Source organism: Lepidochelys kempii, chromosome 5 (genome assembly GCF_965140285.1).
Source record: "Lepidochelys kempii isolate rLepKem1 chromosome 5, rLepKem1.hap1, whole genome shotgun sequence".
NCBI lineage: Eukaryota > Metazoa > Chordata > Testudines > Cheloniidae > Lepidochelys > Lepidochelys kempii.
The window spans coordinates 96,446,836-96,465,454 of record NC_136384.1 but is presented as its reverse complement, the minus strand read 5'-3'; the positions used below and the strand labels follow the sequence as shown (position 1 = coordinate 96,465,454).

General features: G+C 41.1%; 1 protein-coding gene across 2 annotated transcripts in view; it reads left to right on the top strand.

Moving 5' to 3' along the window:
* The window catches only part of PCSK5 (proprotein convertase subtilisin/kexin type 5), a 299,903-nt gene that overhangs the window by 235,406 nt on the left and 45,878 nt on the right, over nt 1–18,619 (top strand). The window contains exons 21-25 of one of the 2 annotated variants that reach the window (XM_073345120.2): nt 5,920–6,022; nt 10,744–10,880; nt 13,889–14,092; nt 14,450–14,518; nt 15,434–16,088. In XM_073345120.2, coding sequence (XP_073201221.1) covers nt 5,920–6,022; nt 10,744–10,880; nt 13,889–14,092; nt 14,450–14,518; nt 15,434–15,441 — 521 coding nt within the window. In that variant the 3' untranslated portion in view covers nt 15,442–16,088. Of the gene's footprint in view, nt 1–5,919; nt 6,023–10,743; nt 10,881–13,888; nt 14,093–14,449; nt 14,519–15,433; nt 16,089–18,619 lie in introns of those variants that run through there. The other variant, XM_073345119.2, reaches the window with a different exon arrangement.

Here is an 18,619-nt window from a genome sequence, read left to right as displayed (position 1 = left end):
CCCTGTACACCCAGAGCGTTTTCCCAAATCCCAGTGCAACCGATCCCATGCTTAGATTCAGAGGCAACTTGATTACAGTGTACAAGTACCAGCCCAGGGAGAAAAATACTGGGTTCTAACAGGCTCTTCAATCAAGCAAATAACAGCATAACAAGAACCACTGGCTGGAAGCTGAACCCAATTAGCCAAATGCCATTTAGAAATTAGGCACAAATTTTTGATAGGGCGATTAACCATTGGAACAGACTGCTAGGTGAGTGCTGGATTCTCAGCCCTTGCTGTCTTGAGATCAAAATTGGATGCTTTGGCCAAACACAAGTTATTGGGCTCATTACAGAGTAACGAGGTGAAATTGAATGGTATGTGATATACAAGAGGCCAAACTAGCCGACCTAATGTTCCTTTCTGGCCTTAAACTCTATGAAACTCTATGCTTTCTTCAAATTCATTATCTGCCCCAAAGCCCACCAATGCTGAGCCCTGCCTCTAGCAATGAAGCTGCTGTCACCAAGCCCTCAGTAATGTGGGGTTTTTTTTAAATAAAATTGCTCTAAGGACCCAATCCTTTGAGTCACTTCCTCGTGCTGCGTTCTCTCAACTCCTAGTGAAGTTAGGGGAAGATGGTTTGGTGGATATAACACTCAGAAGACACCAGAAGGGTTCAGTTCTGGGGTTAACTACAGACTTCTTATATGACCATGGGCCATTCACTTAATCACGCCAGTTCCCCCATCTGTAATACTGATCACAATACCTCCAAACCCCAAAAGGGGGTTGTGAGAATAAAATTAATTAAAGATTGTCAGGTGCTGCAATACTACGGTAAGGAGGGCTGGGTAAGTGCTCAGCCAGAATGACTTTTGGGGTAGTATTCACCATCTTGAGGAATCAGACAGTAAATTAGCATCATACTTTGGGCCTCCCAGTGCATTTTCTGTTGTGTATCTGGGCAGGGCTATGACCTACTGTGTATTTTACAGCATCACCTGCACTGGTGGTAAATATTACTAAAATAACAGCAATCAAAATAATTTATGCAAGACAAACTCGAAAAAAGCAGTTTTTACATGGTAAGGGTAAGGGTACACTGGCTAGAGCAGTGGCCTGGGACTCAGGAGACCTGGGTTCTAATACCCAAATCTGCCACAGACCTGCTAGGTGACCTTGAGCAAGACACTTCCCCTCTCTGTGCCTCAGGTTTCCCATCTGTGAAAAGGGGATAATGGTGCTTATTCTCCTTTTCAAAACACTTTTTGATCTGCTGATGAAAAGTGCTATACAAGAACTAAGTATTATTAATTATGTATTGTATGTATTACTGTAGTGCTTATTATTAATTATAACAATACTATAAACAATTAAAGCCATACTTTGCAACCTGCCAAAATCCAAATGTCGAATGCAGTATGCGCCAAAGATCTCAAATGAGGGATACAAAGCATTATTCACAGAGGAAACTTAACATGCAGTGGGTTTCATGCCCTTAACATAACTAACTTCTGTTATAAGCCCAGTTTCATGGTTTTGTTGTGATTATGTAAATAATTTTCAGCAATAAAAGTGGCAGCTGAGGGGAACGCCCTGTTTGCACGGAACAGGGCTAATCTTTGGGTGTGGCTACACTGTAATGAAACACCTGTGGCTGGCCCATGTCAGCTGGTTCGGGCTGTGGGGCTGTAAAATTGCAGGGTAGATGTTTGGGCTCGTGCTGGAACCTGAGCTCTGGCACTTTCTCCACTCTCAGAGCTCAGGCTCCAGCCCAAGTCTGAACATCTACTCTGCAATTTTACAGCTCTGCGGCCATGGGTGTTTGAGTCCAGTGTAGACACACCCTTTGGGACGAAAAAGGAGTGATTTCCCTTGAAATGAGGTACAGTGGAAAAGTATGTTTAAAGGTGGTAAAATTACTTTTTAAAATGATCTAGTGTTATTTCCCAGTTACATGCATGACATGGATACCTTGCAGAATAAAGTAAAAGGGTGCAGGTTTTGCAGGTCGTCAGCTAGCTACCAATGTCTGAAGGGGGAGGAAGGGTTACGCATTTTTTAGCCCTAGGCAAGTACGTCAAGTTAACAAATAGTTCTGTAGTATAGTTTAAAAATCTTCTTTCAGCATTTCAGCATTAACTATTTTAATTTCCACAGAAAAAAATGCATTGTATTAATGTTTAATGACAGTTCTACAACCATAGCTGTGACTTGTGAAATCAGAGGCCCAGAACATAGGCAATTTCTGGTGTTCACTCTTATAACAGTGTGTTTTAAGAGGCTGCAAATTAAAGATTCAGCTAGCAAAGGACTGGCCTTCAACTGGCACTAATCCAGGGCAGCTGAAATGAATTACAGCACTTCAGATGGAGGAAGTAACAAAGAAATAACAAAGGCCTTTTAAAACTCACCACTGATGCCATGTGGGGAGGGTTTGGAAGGGGGGTATTCTGAGGTATATGAATTAGTGGCTCCAGACTGAGTGATCCTATACAGGACACAGAGTCTATCACTGTTGCCAAATAAAGTGAATTTAACAGAGATGAAGAAACAACGAAAAGCTTTCAGAATATAAATTACAACCAAAACAACAATATCAGATAAGGAATGATTTAATAGAAGGGTAACATCTACTGAGGGATGCTACAACAATGAGAAATCATGAGCACCCTCCCAAGCAATGAGCCATCAGAATCTTCAATGTGGAATGTGCATGTATTCTAGTGTTGCCTAGTTATTTTATAGCATCAAACATTGTGCTTACAAACATCACACAAAATATACAGAAGACAGAACCTGACCCTAAGGAACGTGGTTATTTTTATATCAAGTTTCTGTTGGGAAAAGTATCTGTTTATCTGCCATATTCTGAAAAAGTCATTTGTACGGATGTGCTTCCGTATCATAACACCTTTACACTATAGTAATCTAAAAATGGGATTGCTAATTGTGGGAATACAGTGTTTGTGAAGTGGACTGTAATCTAGTGAGTACACCACTGGCCTGAAAGTCAGGAGATAAAGGCTTTAATTCCGGCTCTGTCATTATTTGACCTAGGGCAAATCATATAACCTATCTATGCCTCACTTTCTCTCTGTAAAGGCATAATAGTATTTACAGGGTGCAGTGAGGACTAATTAATGAAGGCCAAATTTTATCTCAGTTACACAAGTGTGAATGCACAAAACTGTACTCAATTCAATGTCAAATGGTTAGTTTATCACATCTTTATCATCACCCCATTATATGATATATATATTTATGGGCCAGATCCTGAGCTGGTGTAAATCAGCACACCTCAGATAACTTCAGTGGATCTATGCCAATTTACACCAGCTGAAGATCTCACTTACACAGTCTAGAGAGATTATATAAACAGAGGGATACCCATCCAAATAGGCACATATAAATATGCTAAAGTCCGTTGAGATCTATGGCTGAAAAGCACCATAGAAGTGTTAATATATAAATTCTGTGTCTGTACGTACTCACACACAGAGAGACGCCTAAATATTTTGGTTACCTCTGGGACTTGCAAAGAAAAGGTGCTTAAAAACAAAGGGGGGGTTGTTGTTTTGCTTTATATATATAGAAAACCTCAATATTTTCTTTCACGGCTGGAAAAAGGAAGAACAATAGCTAAAAACATGCTAACAATTCCTGTAAATCCCAGATTATTTGCAAAAACAGTGTATTTTTAATAGAGAATTCAAAGGGATCCTGCAGACTTTGTAAAACATGTCTGCAGAATTCCTCATGGATAGAGATCTCACTGTCTGGGCATTTTATATATGTCTGCTGCCCTTACTCAAAATGAGAAGGACGTTAGTTCATAAATCATCCCAGTGATTTCTCCTATATAAAAAATTGAGTGGCTAATATGTCTGGAGTGAGAGGGAATAGATATTTGTATATTAACATTATTTTATGGCTTGTCTACATGGTGTGGTAATGCCCTACATTAACTGGGTAGACCCTGCTGGTGTGCACTAAAGGTTCCCTAGCATGCCTTAACATAATAGCTTTTCTGCCTCCCTTCCTGACATTGCTCCTTCATACACTGTGGAGGACTCAGCAAAACAGAGGACTCAGCAAAACAGAGACAGCCAAAACCAAAAGACACTCCACTCTTCTGTGTCCTAAGTCCCACAATGCACATGCACAGCCCAAGTTTCAAGGCAGCAATGCAAGTGAGAAGAATTCTCCACCTAGGGGTATCCACAGAATTTGCAGGCTTCATTTACCTCCCAGGGCGCACTGCCCAGACCATATCCTCAGCTAAATCAGTTGCTAAAGAATGAAGCAGCAGATAGTAAATTCAGTCAAATATCTGTACTTGACTAGCATAGATTACCTGCTAACCAAATAACATAGGCACATTTATTTAATCTAGGGCCTTATAAAACAGTTCAATGGATAGATTCACTGCCCCCACACAGTGCTTAATACACACACGGCTGGCATGTCACTTGCCAAAGGACTCTAGCTACTCTACGAGTTATGGGGAGCATAGATAGGCAGCACAGTAACCATGTCTTAATGAGCACCCAATAAACAAAAGGACATGTCATGTATTACAGCACCACGCAGCAGCAGCTATAGTCTCGCTGCCCAAAGAGGATGAGATTTTCAAAGTCACTGAGAGGACTGGGACACCCAGTTCTCTTTAATTTTAAAGGTAATTGGGTGTCTATATCCCTAAGCAAGTGTAGGTCTCCAGGAGGCACAGAACCGAAGGAACAGTCCAAGAGGAGAGGTAAGGGGGACAAAGAGGACCATTATGCACTCCTGATTTTGGGCTGGTCCAGGCTTTAGCTTATAGAAACCCATCCCTGGCTACCTGTGAGTTGCAAAGTAGTCTTCTAGGATCTCTTGTGGTGGCACAGGCTATGAATATGACCTTAGCACATGCCTTACACTGGGGCTTGTAAACTGGCAGTGTAAGAATACTGTATCAGCACCAAAGGGATTCACCCTGAGTTTGCTGCAGCCCATTAATGTGTCCTATATAGGTGGCATCTTTCTGCAACCACTTTGAATGTGTTTCTGCTAAAGAGATAAAATAGCACCAAATACACAACATGCCATGTTTCTGAACAATCATAGTAAACATGGGAGACTCAAGAGGACTCAGTCTGATCTCACACTGGTGAGAATCAGGAATGACTCCACTGACATCTGATGAAAAGCACTAGGTATTAAATCTATGGAGTTACCTCGGGGCAAAATGAGCTAAGTGAAATCAGAATCAAACCCCAACATTTTCAGAAGAAATTACTTTATTTGTGGTTATGTCGTCCACAAGAATGATAAGACATAATCAATTCTGGGTGCATTTAGTTGCTTGAGGTTTGCCTTTCAGATTTAGCACCAAAATGTTTATGGAGATACCACAGTGGTTCGCATGTTAGAAATAGCAAAGGCAGGCAGGCAGCTGAATGGTTGTGATGTATCTCATATCTACCAGATGGTTGCCAAACAGTGCAATGTAGTGCACCGAACTACTTCAAAATCCCATCTGCTGTCTGGACTCACTCCTCATGCATCCCACACACAACTGGAGCAGAGACTCAAACGGTTACCCTTCGTGCAGTGTCCTTTAATCTAGTTCTCCAGAGTGCACCAGAATAGAGGCCCCCCCTGTAACCAGAAGCTGAGCCAATAGGAGCTGGCTCAACCACTAACAGGCATTCTTCATAAGACTCAAGCAGACTCAAAGAAAACAAGTCATTGGGCTCATCATTCCGAAAGACACAGTGCTCCAGCACCCAGGGCACAAGCAGTGGGTTGCCTGTTGACACAACTGAGAACTGCCGGTTTCAGAAATTCAAAAAACTTTGATGTCTAATTCTTTTCAATTAGCAACATATTGGACAAAGTTTTTTATTTGATCTGTGGGTCTTAAGTAAACGATTGGGTTTTGTTTGCCAGGGGAATATGCCGAGCGTGTGGATCGGTGTCTGTTCTGTGCAGCATCCTGTTCTAAGTGCACAGGACCAACTCAGAATGACTGTGTCGGCTGTGCAATCACAAGGTAAGTGATTGTGGTTGTTATTTATTTACATTGTGGTAGCAGGTAGAAGCCCCGGTCAGGATCTGTGTCCCACTGTACTAGGTGATGTACAAACTCATAAAAACAGACTAATTAACCCGATGAGGTGAATCAAGTGAGTATGACAAACAAAATTAGAGCAAGGAAGGAGAACAAAGGTGGCACAAATGAAACCAATTGCTTGCACAGCTGCTCAACCAGATGGGCCCTGAGGGAAGAAAATCTTTTTTCCTTAAATCAGTGAAATCAGCTAATCCTGACTGACATACAGGCAAACCATAACTGTTGGTAGTAGGTTTTGGCCTCTAACATGCCACAAAGGGGACAGGCTGACCCTGATCAGTGACAGACAGGGTATGTCTACACTGCAATTTAAAACCCATGGCTGGCCAGTGCCAACGGATGCGGGTTCATGGGGCTTGGGCTAAAGGTCTGTTTAATTGCGATGTAGATGTCTGGGCTTGGGCTGAAGCCCAGACTCTAGGACCCTGAAGGAGGAGGAGGAGGGTCCCAGAGCCCAGACCCAGCCAGAGCCCAAACATCTACACCACAATTAAACAGCCCCTTAGCCTGATCCCCACAAGCCGAAGTCAGCTGGCACAAGTTAGCCGCAGGTGTCCAATTGCAGTGTAGACAATATCTTCAGACACTCGGAGTCCATTTTTTGACTTGCCACATCTGCATTGGTTTTCATGACACATATTTGATTTATATGGTAACCTGGCATGAGATCAATTACCATACAGGGCCTGAAGGGATTATTGTCTAACGAAGACATAATTATTTATTTAAAATATATCTAAATACTTCCTTACTAGAGCAGGTCCTGAACTAAATCCCAACCTGAACCACTGCTCAAACTTTGGGAAAGTTTGAATCTAATATGAATTCTGCAGCTCAGGTTCACCTCTGCTATTTATACAAGGGAGCTATTATAGTCTCTTGTTTTAAATTCCATGTTCTTCCAATAGAGAAGTTGTAGCCTTGATTCTGCACTCACATTAGTTTTGCTCGGGTGTAACTGCACTGATCTCAGTGGAGTTACTCCATTTTTACACTGGTGTGAGACCAGAATAATCTCCTATAAGCTTTTTCCATGGCATAAGAACACACCAAAAAAAACCAAGTAAACATACAATTTATAACACCAGTGTCTATGACAAGACCTCTGAAATAACAAGAAACACCAAGTAGCGGTACAGGGTCAATTCATCCTTAAAGCAACTCTACTGCCTTTAGGTGGGTTATACCACGGATTAATTTGGCTCAGTGTGTCCGGCCAGAGTGTCAGGCTCAGAGCTGAAGTTCTATGCTTCTTCTGGGTGGTAAACTGGAACCTCTGTGTTACTGTAACACAGATTTTTGTGTGGGAGGGGAGGTTTGCTTGTTTATTGTTCCATGATAAAAGTTACGAGGTTTGTTACAATAATAACAAACAACACAAAACCCCCTAAATGTTCCAGGCTGTAATGATCAAGCTCCTCTCTTCCTTGAGTCTCCATGGCCTTTGGGAGGCTATGATCATAACCAGAGTTTTAGCTGCCTCCTATTTGGCTTCAAGCAGAATTTATCAGTCTTGTGTGGAGCTAGAAGGCTAGACATTTATTCCACCTCTGTCCCCAATTTTGGGATTCTAGAATATATACGTTGGTCATTTGCAGAGGTACTTTTCCTTACACAGGTTACACTACATAATACAACTGGAGAAGAGGGGAGTTAAGCTCCAAAGCTCTTATTTCACCGTAACAAGTCCCTCACCAGTTTTTTCTTTTTCTTTTTACATCTAGGGCTTCCAAAGAGAGTCAGGTTTTTTTCCTTCTGTCTGTCATAAAAGATCTACTAAGAAAATACAAAAATAAAAAGAAACAACAAAAACAAAAATAGATAAAAGAAAAATCCAAATGGAAACTATAGGGGAGAAAATAGCTCCAGTGGATACTATTTGTAATGTATTGGAAATAGACCTATTTAAGTCTCAGAGTCCTATGATTCTAAATGTTTCACACTGAAGAGTGTAATGAATGGCACTCTAATACAGACTAAAATTCAGGAGAGATGATCTCCTACAGCAGAATTCTTTTCCTTTTCTACAAAGGATGAAAAGATTGGGTTTTTTCCTTCTGAAGTCCTATGAAAATGAGAACACTGAACATCCCCATTCTCTGTGGGAAATCTCCTCTAGGCATTGTTCCCTTGTTCGGAAACCCAGGATGCTATTATCTGTTTTTAATGCATCAGGGAAATTTGGTTTTTCCCAGCCAAACAATTTAGTTCTCAATTAAAAAAACAACTTCTCCTCCCTTTCTAAATCTGTATATTCCGTGATCTATTGAGCTCAGGATCAGGATCTGAGCTGTCAGCTTCTATCATGAGGACTACACAGTGACCAGGGCAAGAGAGGGTCTCTCTTTACTGGGCTAGCTTTGTTGATAAAAATCAGTCTTAGTCTCCTGAACAGAGATAAAGTCTACTGGATGCCACATGTAGGTATGCGAGTCTCTCTCTCTCCAACCATCTGGAGTTCTTAACTCTTCCCCATTGATCCTATATGTTTGTTCCTAAACTTTTTCAAAGGAAGCATTCCGGGAACTGCTTATTTATGGGGCACTCCTGGAGAACTATTTTGCACTGAGTGAGCAAACCAGTGGCATAGCTAGGAGTGGAAATTTGGGTGGACCCTGACTTTCAGGTGGACGGGCAATGACAGACTGTGGTAGCTCAGCTTCTCCCCCAATGCCATGCCCTCTTCCTAGCCCTGGTACCCCCAGACACAGGGCTCCACCTGCCAAGCTGGGCATGCACATGGGGTAGCTCAGAAAATGGCAAGGCAGAGTTGCCAGAGCGTAGCTTTCTGAAGGGCGGGTGCCATGCAAAATTCCCTTGGTTTCATTAGCAATGCAATGCTCTGGTCATATTCTTCAAAGTTTTGCTACAGGCCTCTTCACATTTCACATAACTAAGATGTTGGAACCAATCAGAGGCAAAGATACAAGTACACACTACCCAATTTGTGTCCACAAAGCAGTGGTTTTGCCATCACAGCCATGTTTGTCCATCCCCACAAGTATCAACATTGCAAATCAGGGTACTTTTGAGATGATATCTAACTAAAAGACCATTTGACAAATTGTCCTCAAATTCTGCAGAAACAATCTCCCTTCAGAACAAATCTGGATGATTGTCACACCAAACCAGGGGTGAAAGTAAAACGCAGCTCTTACCAGTATGGGGCCACTCTGCCCCCCCCAAAGGGCGTGGCCTTGGGCGGAAGGGGCGGGGCTGGGGGGGTCAGTGTCCCCCAACCAGTCCATCTGTGCTCCCCGGCCCGCGTCGCCCGGGGCTCCAGCGGCAATTTAAAGGGCCCAGGGCTCTGGCCAGCACTGCTGCAGTAACGGTAGCACCGGTCAGAGCCCCGGGTCCTTTTAAATTGCAGCCCCGGGGCAGCAACTTCTTTTGCCCCCCCCCATCAGCAGCTGGGGGCTGAGGGGGCAAAAGGGGCAGCAATGTTAAAGCTTTAATATCGGTGCCCTTTTTGCGCCCCCCCATCGGCGGCCCTGCTGGGTCATCACTGCCCCTTTTGCGGCTCCCCCCCTCCCCCCCAATGACTTTAAAGTCAGTGTTACGGGCCGGTACTGGTGGCTACATTTTACTGGTGCGCCATACCGGCCCATACCCCCTTACTTTCACCCATGCACAAAACCAAAATTACAGGGGCACAAAGTAGGGTTCTATAATAGAACTTGGTTGCTATCATAATATGGAGAAACTACTGTCCTGAAATCAGTGCTAAGAAAGTAAGGAGTCAATCCTTAATTGTCCTTTTAAACACATATCAAGATCGGGCTCTACATATATAAATGCCAGTCCAGTCAAGGACGTGAGCACAGAAGTGCATGAGGCCATACAGAGTCCTCTCCATTATTTTCCTTAGCTGTATTTAAGACATCTTGAGGTTCTAGCCCACTTCTTCAACTTTTTCTTTCATATATATTTCTCCATATTTATTCATAGGCCACATCATTATAATATGTATCCTTTCCCCTTATTAAGATTAAAACCATTAAAAATAAAATAATTGCATACCTGAGCCAGTTATGTTGCTACTACATTCACTCAGTTCTTTCAGACTCATCAACAAAGTTTTGGAGAAGAGGAGTCATTAGCCAGCAATAAAAAGTATTCAACAATAACCCTCATAGGATTCAACAATAACCCTCATATGGGGACAGCCCCTTCAGCCCCAATCCTGTGAAGATTTACACAAATGTTTAACTTTATGCACTTTGAATAGTCCCATGGGCAGTTCAAAGCAAATCTTTAAAGTGAAACAAATAGAAAGCTTTGACAGAGGCCTAGATTTTTTCACAGATAACTTCTGTGACAGAAACATGTTCTTGGCTTCTTTTTAACAGACATAAGGAACATTTCAGAGCTTGTGGTACAGAGACATCAAGATAAGTGATTTTCTGTGGGGGAAAAAAAAGTCAAACTCAAATCTGAAGTATAAGATTGAAGTTAAAGGCTTAGCTGGCCTCCCACTTTATCTTACCAAATATTGTAAAGAAAATCAAAGGGAAATGAAAAGCAATGTGCAAAGAATATAAGTAATAAATATAGCTGGGTGAGGGTGGACGTTTTCTTTAAAGATGAAGAGACAGCTATAGACTTTAACTGTGGCATTTTGCCTCTCTCTACCACCACAGATTTTTTGATGATGGACAGTGTGTGCTGCAATGCCCCAAAGGGAAATTTGAATTTAACAACCAATGCCATTTGTGCCATCATACCTGTAGAGCTTGCAGTGGAAGTGAACCAAACAAATGTACTGCTTGTGGTACAGGTAAGTCAGATTTCTCCTTACAACTCTTTCCTTCGCCTCTTAGTTTCTCTGTGCCTCTGCTCTCAGGACCTAATCCTGTCCTGGAACTTCTGCCACCATTTCGGGCTATCCTCATGATTTAACTCAGTATAATGTCCTGGAATTCAGTTTGCAAGAAAAACACTTGAAAATACAGATGTATTCTGTTCTTCTTGTGTCAGTTCATTATTTGGCCAACAAAGACAGCCTAATGTATTTGGAATTATGCCTGTCTTTAGAGAGGCAAAAATAAAAACGTTTAAAAAAGGAAATGTTTTTGGTTGAATAAAATAGAAAACCTAAGTTTGGAAATAGAAAAGCTGCACTAGGCAGTCTAGTCTACCGTGGAAGCCTTTTTGTGCTAACCCAGACAAGAAAAAAGTCTGCTCTTTCATCACAATTCACTTAAACAAAACATGTATAATAGCCACAATAGCTTCATCTTCGGTCTGCTTCTAACTGCCCCCCTGCCTGGAAGAAATATATTAAATTATATTCAAAGGTGAGCCATGTGTCAGAGTCATGAAGCTCAGATCCAGATTCTGACCCAAGTCTGAACTTTGCCACAACTGGTGGGGGTGTGTGTGTTCTAATTCAATATTCTAGCTTAGGCACATTACAGAGGTAGATTCAAGCCTGACTCCAAAGTCCAAACTTCAACCAACTTTGGTAGGAATACATGTATGTTTCAGCTCTGGTGCTTTTGTTTAACAGTGAAAAATGTATGTTTCAAATAGCTATTACAGTGAGAATGTGTAAGTCTCAGAAAATGCCGCTCTTCAGGAGCTAAGAAGGACACAACAGTAACAGTCATTGCAGTACAAGGTAGATAATAGGAGTTATGGGATCACCAGGATCCTGTCTAAAGCAGACTTAGGTCAAATGCAGATGTACAGAGAACCCACTTCCACATTCCTAAAGAGAATGCTACCATCCACACAAAAGGAATCTAATCTCTTAACAAATGTTATCATTATACAGATTATATTTAAACAGACAATACAGGGAATTCCATGATCTAAGGAATTCTTTTTTACTTTGAAATTACAGTAGAGCATGGTAGATTTCTCCAAAGTACTGTACATGAACATATGTTAGATTTGTGGGGGTATAGTCTAAAAAGTTACTGAAAGTAAAGAGTATTCAGCTGCTGAAAAGACAGGAATGGATTATGTGACTTTGTCACAATATTTCCTTGAATACCATTTTCCTGACAATATGTTACTTAAACCACTTTTTATGTTGTCAGAAGTACTGAAACTCTATGGATCAATGGGCAAACAAGCAGCTACAAGACTTATACATATAATTCTATAAACCTGTTGGTATTTCTGATTATCACTTATGACTAAATGAGCAAGCAAAACTTACACTATCATAAATTCAGAAAAGCTTGACAGGAGTGCTGAATTAGCTAATACAGCCAGACTGTGAAAGGAACACAGGCCATTGCCCTACCAAGTGGTAGTAACATAGCACAAGGCTGCTGTAAGGACAAAGGTATCTGAATCACTTGCCTTGACAGGCTTAACATCTCTCAAGTGTAGATGATCTTCCAAAGAACCTCTCTTTTCATTAGGTATTATTTTCCATTAAGATCCCCAAATACTAATTGAATAACATTTTTTATAAAATAATTAAGTTAAATTGTTATTCATTGTTCTTGATGACTCAGAGTATTGATAAGGGAATATGGAGCCTTTCACTTCTAGGAAGCCAGTTCAAATTCAGACCAGGTTGGTAGTGACCCAAAATCTTTCGCATCTGATTGACACTTTCATGGCAAATGTGAAATACATGGGCCAATGGTCTCAGTCCGGTTCTCAATACATAGATGTCTACATCACAAAAAACACTATTACAATACGTACTAATTAGTACCTACATTGGCAGTCTCATTCAAGAGGCTGAGACCAAATGGACACAGAGGCTGAACCACACTTTTACCCCTATAGGCAGTATCTGCTTGTCAGGATCACAGCAGTGTGGGAAAAAGCTTGCACCGCTGCTGCCCATTCTGCCTCTAGTCTGGGCAACAATACAGAACTTCTATCTCTATGGGCTCCCAGAGAGGCAGACACCATGGTAACAGTCACAGTATCAGGATCTGAGTAGATTAGAATCCATTCTGCAACTTTCATGAATAACCAAAACTCACACACAAAAAGTAAAAATAAAAGAGTATCAATGCCTCTTTTTATAGCAGAGTAACTACCCATTACTAATAGTTTAGGTTCTGACTGTAGCTTCAAAAATTGTCATGGGGAAAATACTGATGCAACATAATACAGTTAGCACAGTAATAATAGTATTGTAAGGTGACTTGTAAAGAGCTCCCTTCACTGCAATGCAAAACGCCCTGAGTCATACCTGCTTTCACGTGGTGGGTGGGGTGGACTGAGGGAAGAGGTTTCACTACTGAAATGAGTCTGTGGCGTAGACTTGGGAGGGCTTTCATCTAGTAGACCTGCCAGTTTTTACCATCAAACACTAGAGATCACCGGTGCTTCAATATAAAATAGACAAGCTTACACTTCTAAATTCAATTCAGAATCCAAACTTTCAAGATTCAGAGTAATCAGGATGAAGATTCCAGTGAAGACCCAAGCTTCCCCAAAGTTGAAGTGAAAGATATCCGAGTTTAGGGAGGGGCCTCTTCTGTCACACCCAGATGTGTTGAGGAGAATTTGGGGTGAGAGTCCCAATCATGGAAGCTTCTCCATCCATATTTGAGGATTGTGGGGGTGTTTATAATGTTTGTGCACTTGAAATAACTATTATGAAATTTTTAGTGCCATAATTTCCGAACACGGTGGAAAGTGTTGGATACAGATCCTCAGTTGGTGTAAACGGGTGAATAACTGAGCTACACTGATTGACCATCAGCTGAAGCTCTGGTGTTCAGTGTTAACACTACTTTTTCTGCCTTAGCTAAATGATGTCTCTTTTACTGCTGATCTATTTCCTCCCACTGTGTTTCTGCTGCACAGACAAGAGAGGAAAAAAACGTTTCCTGTACATGGGAGAGTGCAGAGAGAGCTGTCCACGAGGCTACTACCATTCAGAGAAGAACAGCGCTTGTCTGTCTTGCTTAGAGCACTGTGAAATGTGCCTCGACTCCACCCAGTGCAACAGATGTTTCAAAGGATATTACCTATCTGATAATAGGTGCCTGAAGCACGAGTGTAGAGAAGGTAAGCACCCACCAGCAGGAACAATACCCCTGGGGCCAGATTCTCAGTTGAAAATCTGGCTCTTGTTTTCTGATACACAAAAAGACCAAATCCTAAGGTCCTTAACTCAAGTGCTGGTTCCCCTCTCACATGTATCCATGTAAATTGGGAGTCAGTCCCTTGAGGTGTATGGAGTTACGCAAGTGTAAGTGGGAGAAGAATCATATTGAGTTAAAATGAGTGATTCCAAGTATGAGTAGTACCCTTAGGGCTTGGCCAGATTGATACATTTATTTTCGGTATCCCAGCTGAATGCTTTAAATATTGACCCTTCATTTTGCTAGAATTAACCCTAAACTTGAAATCGTCAATGCGCAGGTGAAGTGGAGGACCCTAACTCTGAAGACTGCATACCATGTGCAGATGGATGCCGGAGTTGTTGGCTGGGTATGTGTTGTTTTTATGTGCCATTCCCCTGGTAGTTTCAATTGGGGATATGTTATTCCTTTTCATCTCTGATCCTAAATCCTTGGGTGGGGTTAATGAGCACTGTTCATTCTGTCCCAGAGCAAGCTGCATTTCAGATCATTTGATTCTTCAACACAGAGCCATAGCATGCACTATACATTGAGAATTATGCTTACCTAATTCCTCTTATGACAGGTTTCAGAGTAACAGCCATGTTAGTCTGTATTCGCAAAAAGAAAAGGTGTACTTGTGGCACCTTAGAGACTAACCAATTTATTTGAGCATGAGCTTTCGTGAGCTACAGCTCACTTCATCGGATGAAGTGAGCTGTAGCTCACGAAAGCTCATGCTCAAATAAATTGGTTAGTCTCTAAGGTGCCACAAGTACTCCTTTTCTAATTCCTCTTATGACACTCTTCTGAGATAGGTAAGTATTTGTACCACAACTAAGAAGTTTTGTGAATTTCCCAAAGCTACAAAAAGAGTTAATGTCAGAACCAGAATTAGACCTCAGCCATTCTAGGCCTGAGCACAGACCACTAGACTATTTCTCTTCTTTAAAGAAACATCTGTAAAGTCAAACTCCATTACAGGGCAATTTACTTCTGCTGAGCTTCAGTGTCTCAAAAATTGATTAATACTAGCAATTTTTCATGAGGAGAAAGAAATGTGTCTCCTACTCATAATGTGGTTCTGTCAGAATGTTTGACATCCTCAAATAAATACCATCTACTCATTCCAGAACAGTTAATTCTAATCTGCCTTATTTAATTCAAATGGAGACAGACAACTCACCACTATTTTTGGCCCTTGGGCATTTCTTTTGGAGACTTAAATGTTGAAAAGATGTTGCAGTTAGTTTAATTTATCTGGCTTTAATACACTTGTGTTCAGAAACCTGACTTCATCATGGCTATGCTGACAGAAGTACAACAGAAGAATCTATGACCCGGGGACTGAAGGAGAACAGGGTGACCCAACAGGAAGACAAAATAGTGTCCAAGTGGGGATTAATGAGACATGATGAGGAAATTCACATCACAGAAAGGAACTCTTTGCTGTCAAGCAATTTCCAAAAGTTAAATGAAAGTATACAGGGCCAAATTTTACACTAATTAACTTGTTATAAATCTGGAGTAACTCTACTGCAATCAGCAGAGTTACTTTGAATTTATAGTGGTATAAACAAAAGAGGATTTTGCCGTAGTGTCTTTCAGCAGTCTGTATTCAAATGTGTTAAAATTAGAGATGGCCCTGCATCACAAACTCTAGATCCAGATGTCAACAAGTTTCCACAGTTCGGGGTTATTCATATCTGGCACTTTGGTTTGGCCAAATCCCTAGTTAAAATTCTTGCTTTGTAACACTAGCTACAGCAGTAGATTGTATGGAGCCATCTAGAGCAAAGTGAATATTGAAAGAGGTATCTTCAAACATTCATTAAAAGAAAATTCATGAATGCACTCCCACCCAAAGTATTCACAGCCCCCTTGAGTTACTGTTTCCAAGCTTGCATGCATGTGATCATGATATTTTCACTTTTTTGCAAAAAAAAAAAAATACCCATACAAATATGTATTCATACAAATGTTTTCACCACGAGTGACTTATTCAAGCCCTCCAGTTCTTAATTGTTCAGTCATTCATAAATGAGCAAACATAATAGCATGTGACTTAGGTGACCAGTTACTCAGTATAAATATTATCAAATCCAACAACTTCTTTCATGACTGTGGATGTTCTTTTGGCAATGGAATGTGGTTCTGAAACGTCATTTCACCGTGACCCCCTTGTGCCAACAAAAATTACTACATGACCCTGGGCGGAGATCAACAGGAGTTCAAGCCTGCCGCCCCAGGCTGAAGCCCTTGGGCTTCGGCGTCAGCCCAGGGTGGCAGGGCTCGGGCTTCATCTTCAGCACCAGGCCACAGTGAGTGTAACGCTGGATCTGGCGACCCCTTTAACATGGATTCCCAACCCACTTTGGGGTCCCAAACCACAGTTTGAGAAGCACTGTAAAAATGGAGGCAGGAGGGAAGGATTCAATATGACTGTGTGGACCTTTCGTAAGCTTGCAGTCCTACTCCACACAAACTCCCTACTTGCTGTGAGGTTGGCTAGAAGAGCAGTGAAGGTGGAGAATCTGCTGCTATGCAAATCCTCCTGATCATGGATAACTGGGAAACAGAAAAAGGGGCTAAAGTAGTTGGCAAATGGGACACCCTATGTCTAATGTCATTCATCTCCTAAATATAAACTCACCACTAGGATTGCTTCCCACTTCCCTTCTGACTCTTACCTTTGAAGTTCTGATTTAAATCGGTTTCCAAAAGCTCCAGTCAAAGCTTGAGACAATTGGCAAGAGTCAGGCAAATTCAGGATCAATTTTCAGCACAGACCAAAGGTCAGAAGTGTTCAGGGTGCAGAAAGTTTGGTTGGAACTCCAGAAAATGTTTGTGATTTCTGGTTAAGATGGATGCACTGATAGAACAGTGGATATGGTTATTTTAAAATGCTACCACTGGATTTTAAACTGAAGCACAAAAGCAGGCAGGAAGCAAGATCCTGAACAGATTTCAAAAGTTATCACGTGTCCCTACAGTATAACATTATTTTTAAGTTCTAGATATAATATAAACTGGACGGAGCTGCTGGGAGGGGTTTTTGTTGTTGTTGTTGTTATTAATTGGTTAGATTTTGGCTGCATCATTAGCTTAGTTTGCAGCTAAGACAAATGAAGGAAGAGGGTTCTCATATCTGATCAGAATGGATAGACTAGAAGATACCTCTGAGAGCAAACAGCTGGGCCATGCTGCTCTGCCCAGCCAAAAGTGGTTTCTGATGACAAATGCTGTAAAAACATCCAAGGGCCACAAAAGACACAAAACAATGAAATGTTATGTGTGCTGGCAAAATACTGAATTTGATGCATTCGTATTCATCCAAAAATGCCAGATATAACTTTTTCTTTCTGAAGCATGATCCTGCAGTCTTTACTTGTCTTGGACATATCTCACCTCTGGCAACAATAAGAAATTTTGCCTCAGATCTGGGCATAATGGTATTTGGGGCACTCTCAGTCAGCAGTGCACTAGGAGTTTCTGGGGATAAACAAATGTCCTTTCTAGAAAATAGTGTAATAGCCCAACTAGAATTAAAGTTATGTCATTTTCTTCCCTAAAAAGATATGATTCTTAATATGTAAATAGATATAGATACATTTTATTTAGATATACAAAAAGATTCAGACTCTTCAGTGAAATGAGTAATGATACATATCCTTTGTTTAGTCTTTTGAGATCTATGGATGAACAGCAGTATCTAAAAACTAACTATTATTATCCTGCTGCAACACTGGGTTGTGAGTGAACCACAGCTTTTACTGACTGCTGGATGACTTATAGGAACCTAATGAAATAAAAAAGCGAGATACATCACAAACACATTGTAATAAGCTTGTTGATTGATGGATTTGTTACCTTCAGCAAATCACAAGGGTTTAACTGATTTTTTTCTTTTTATAAACTGTGATTCTTTGGTAATGCATGTAACTTCAAATATACTCAATAGGGTCAGCTTAATTATGATAACTGAACTGAGTGTGTAGCTAGTAGACTGTGGGCAGAATTCTTGCTTGCCACAACTTGGGTCTGCTGTATTTCTATCTATCTCTGTTTACCTTTATCTGTGACCAGACATAAATTATAAACCTTCTGGTAGCTAATTATTTATGTCTTGACTGACCTATATCAGCAATCTTTTAGTCACAGTTCATGACAAGTGATCAACAAAGATAAATGTAATATTTCAGGATCAAACTTTACCCTCAGTTTCTGTCAGCTATTATACTTCAGTAGCTTAGATTTAGGACCTGGTGAAGGTAACATGGCAGGAGAGGGTAGGAAAGATCTTGAGGAAAGTTGAGGAAGCAATGAATGGATTGGCCCAAAGAAGGTGGTAGGCAGATGGACCTTGGTGCCTTCTCAGATGGATGAAGATGGCAGATGCTTGCACAATAACCCGATCCCCAGTGTTGAGATACGGGGAAGAAGCAGTCTAGTTTTAGGAATAGAGAAGTCA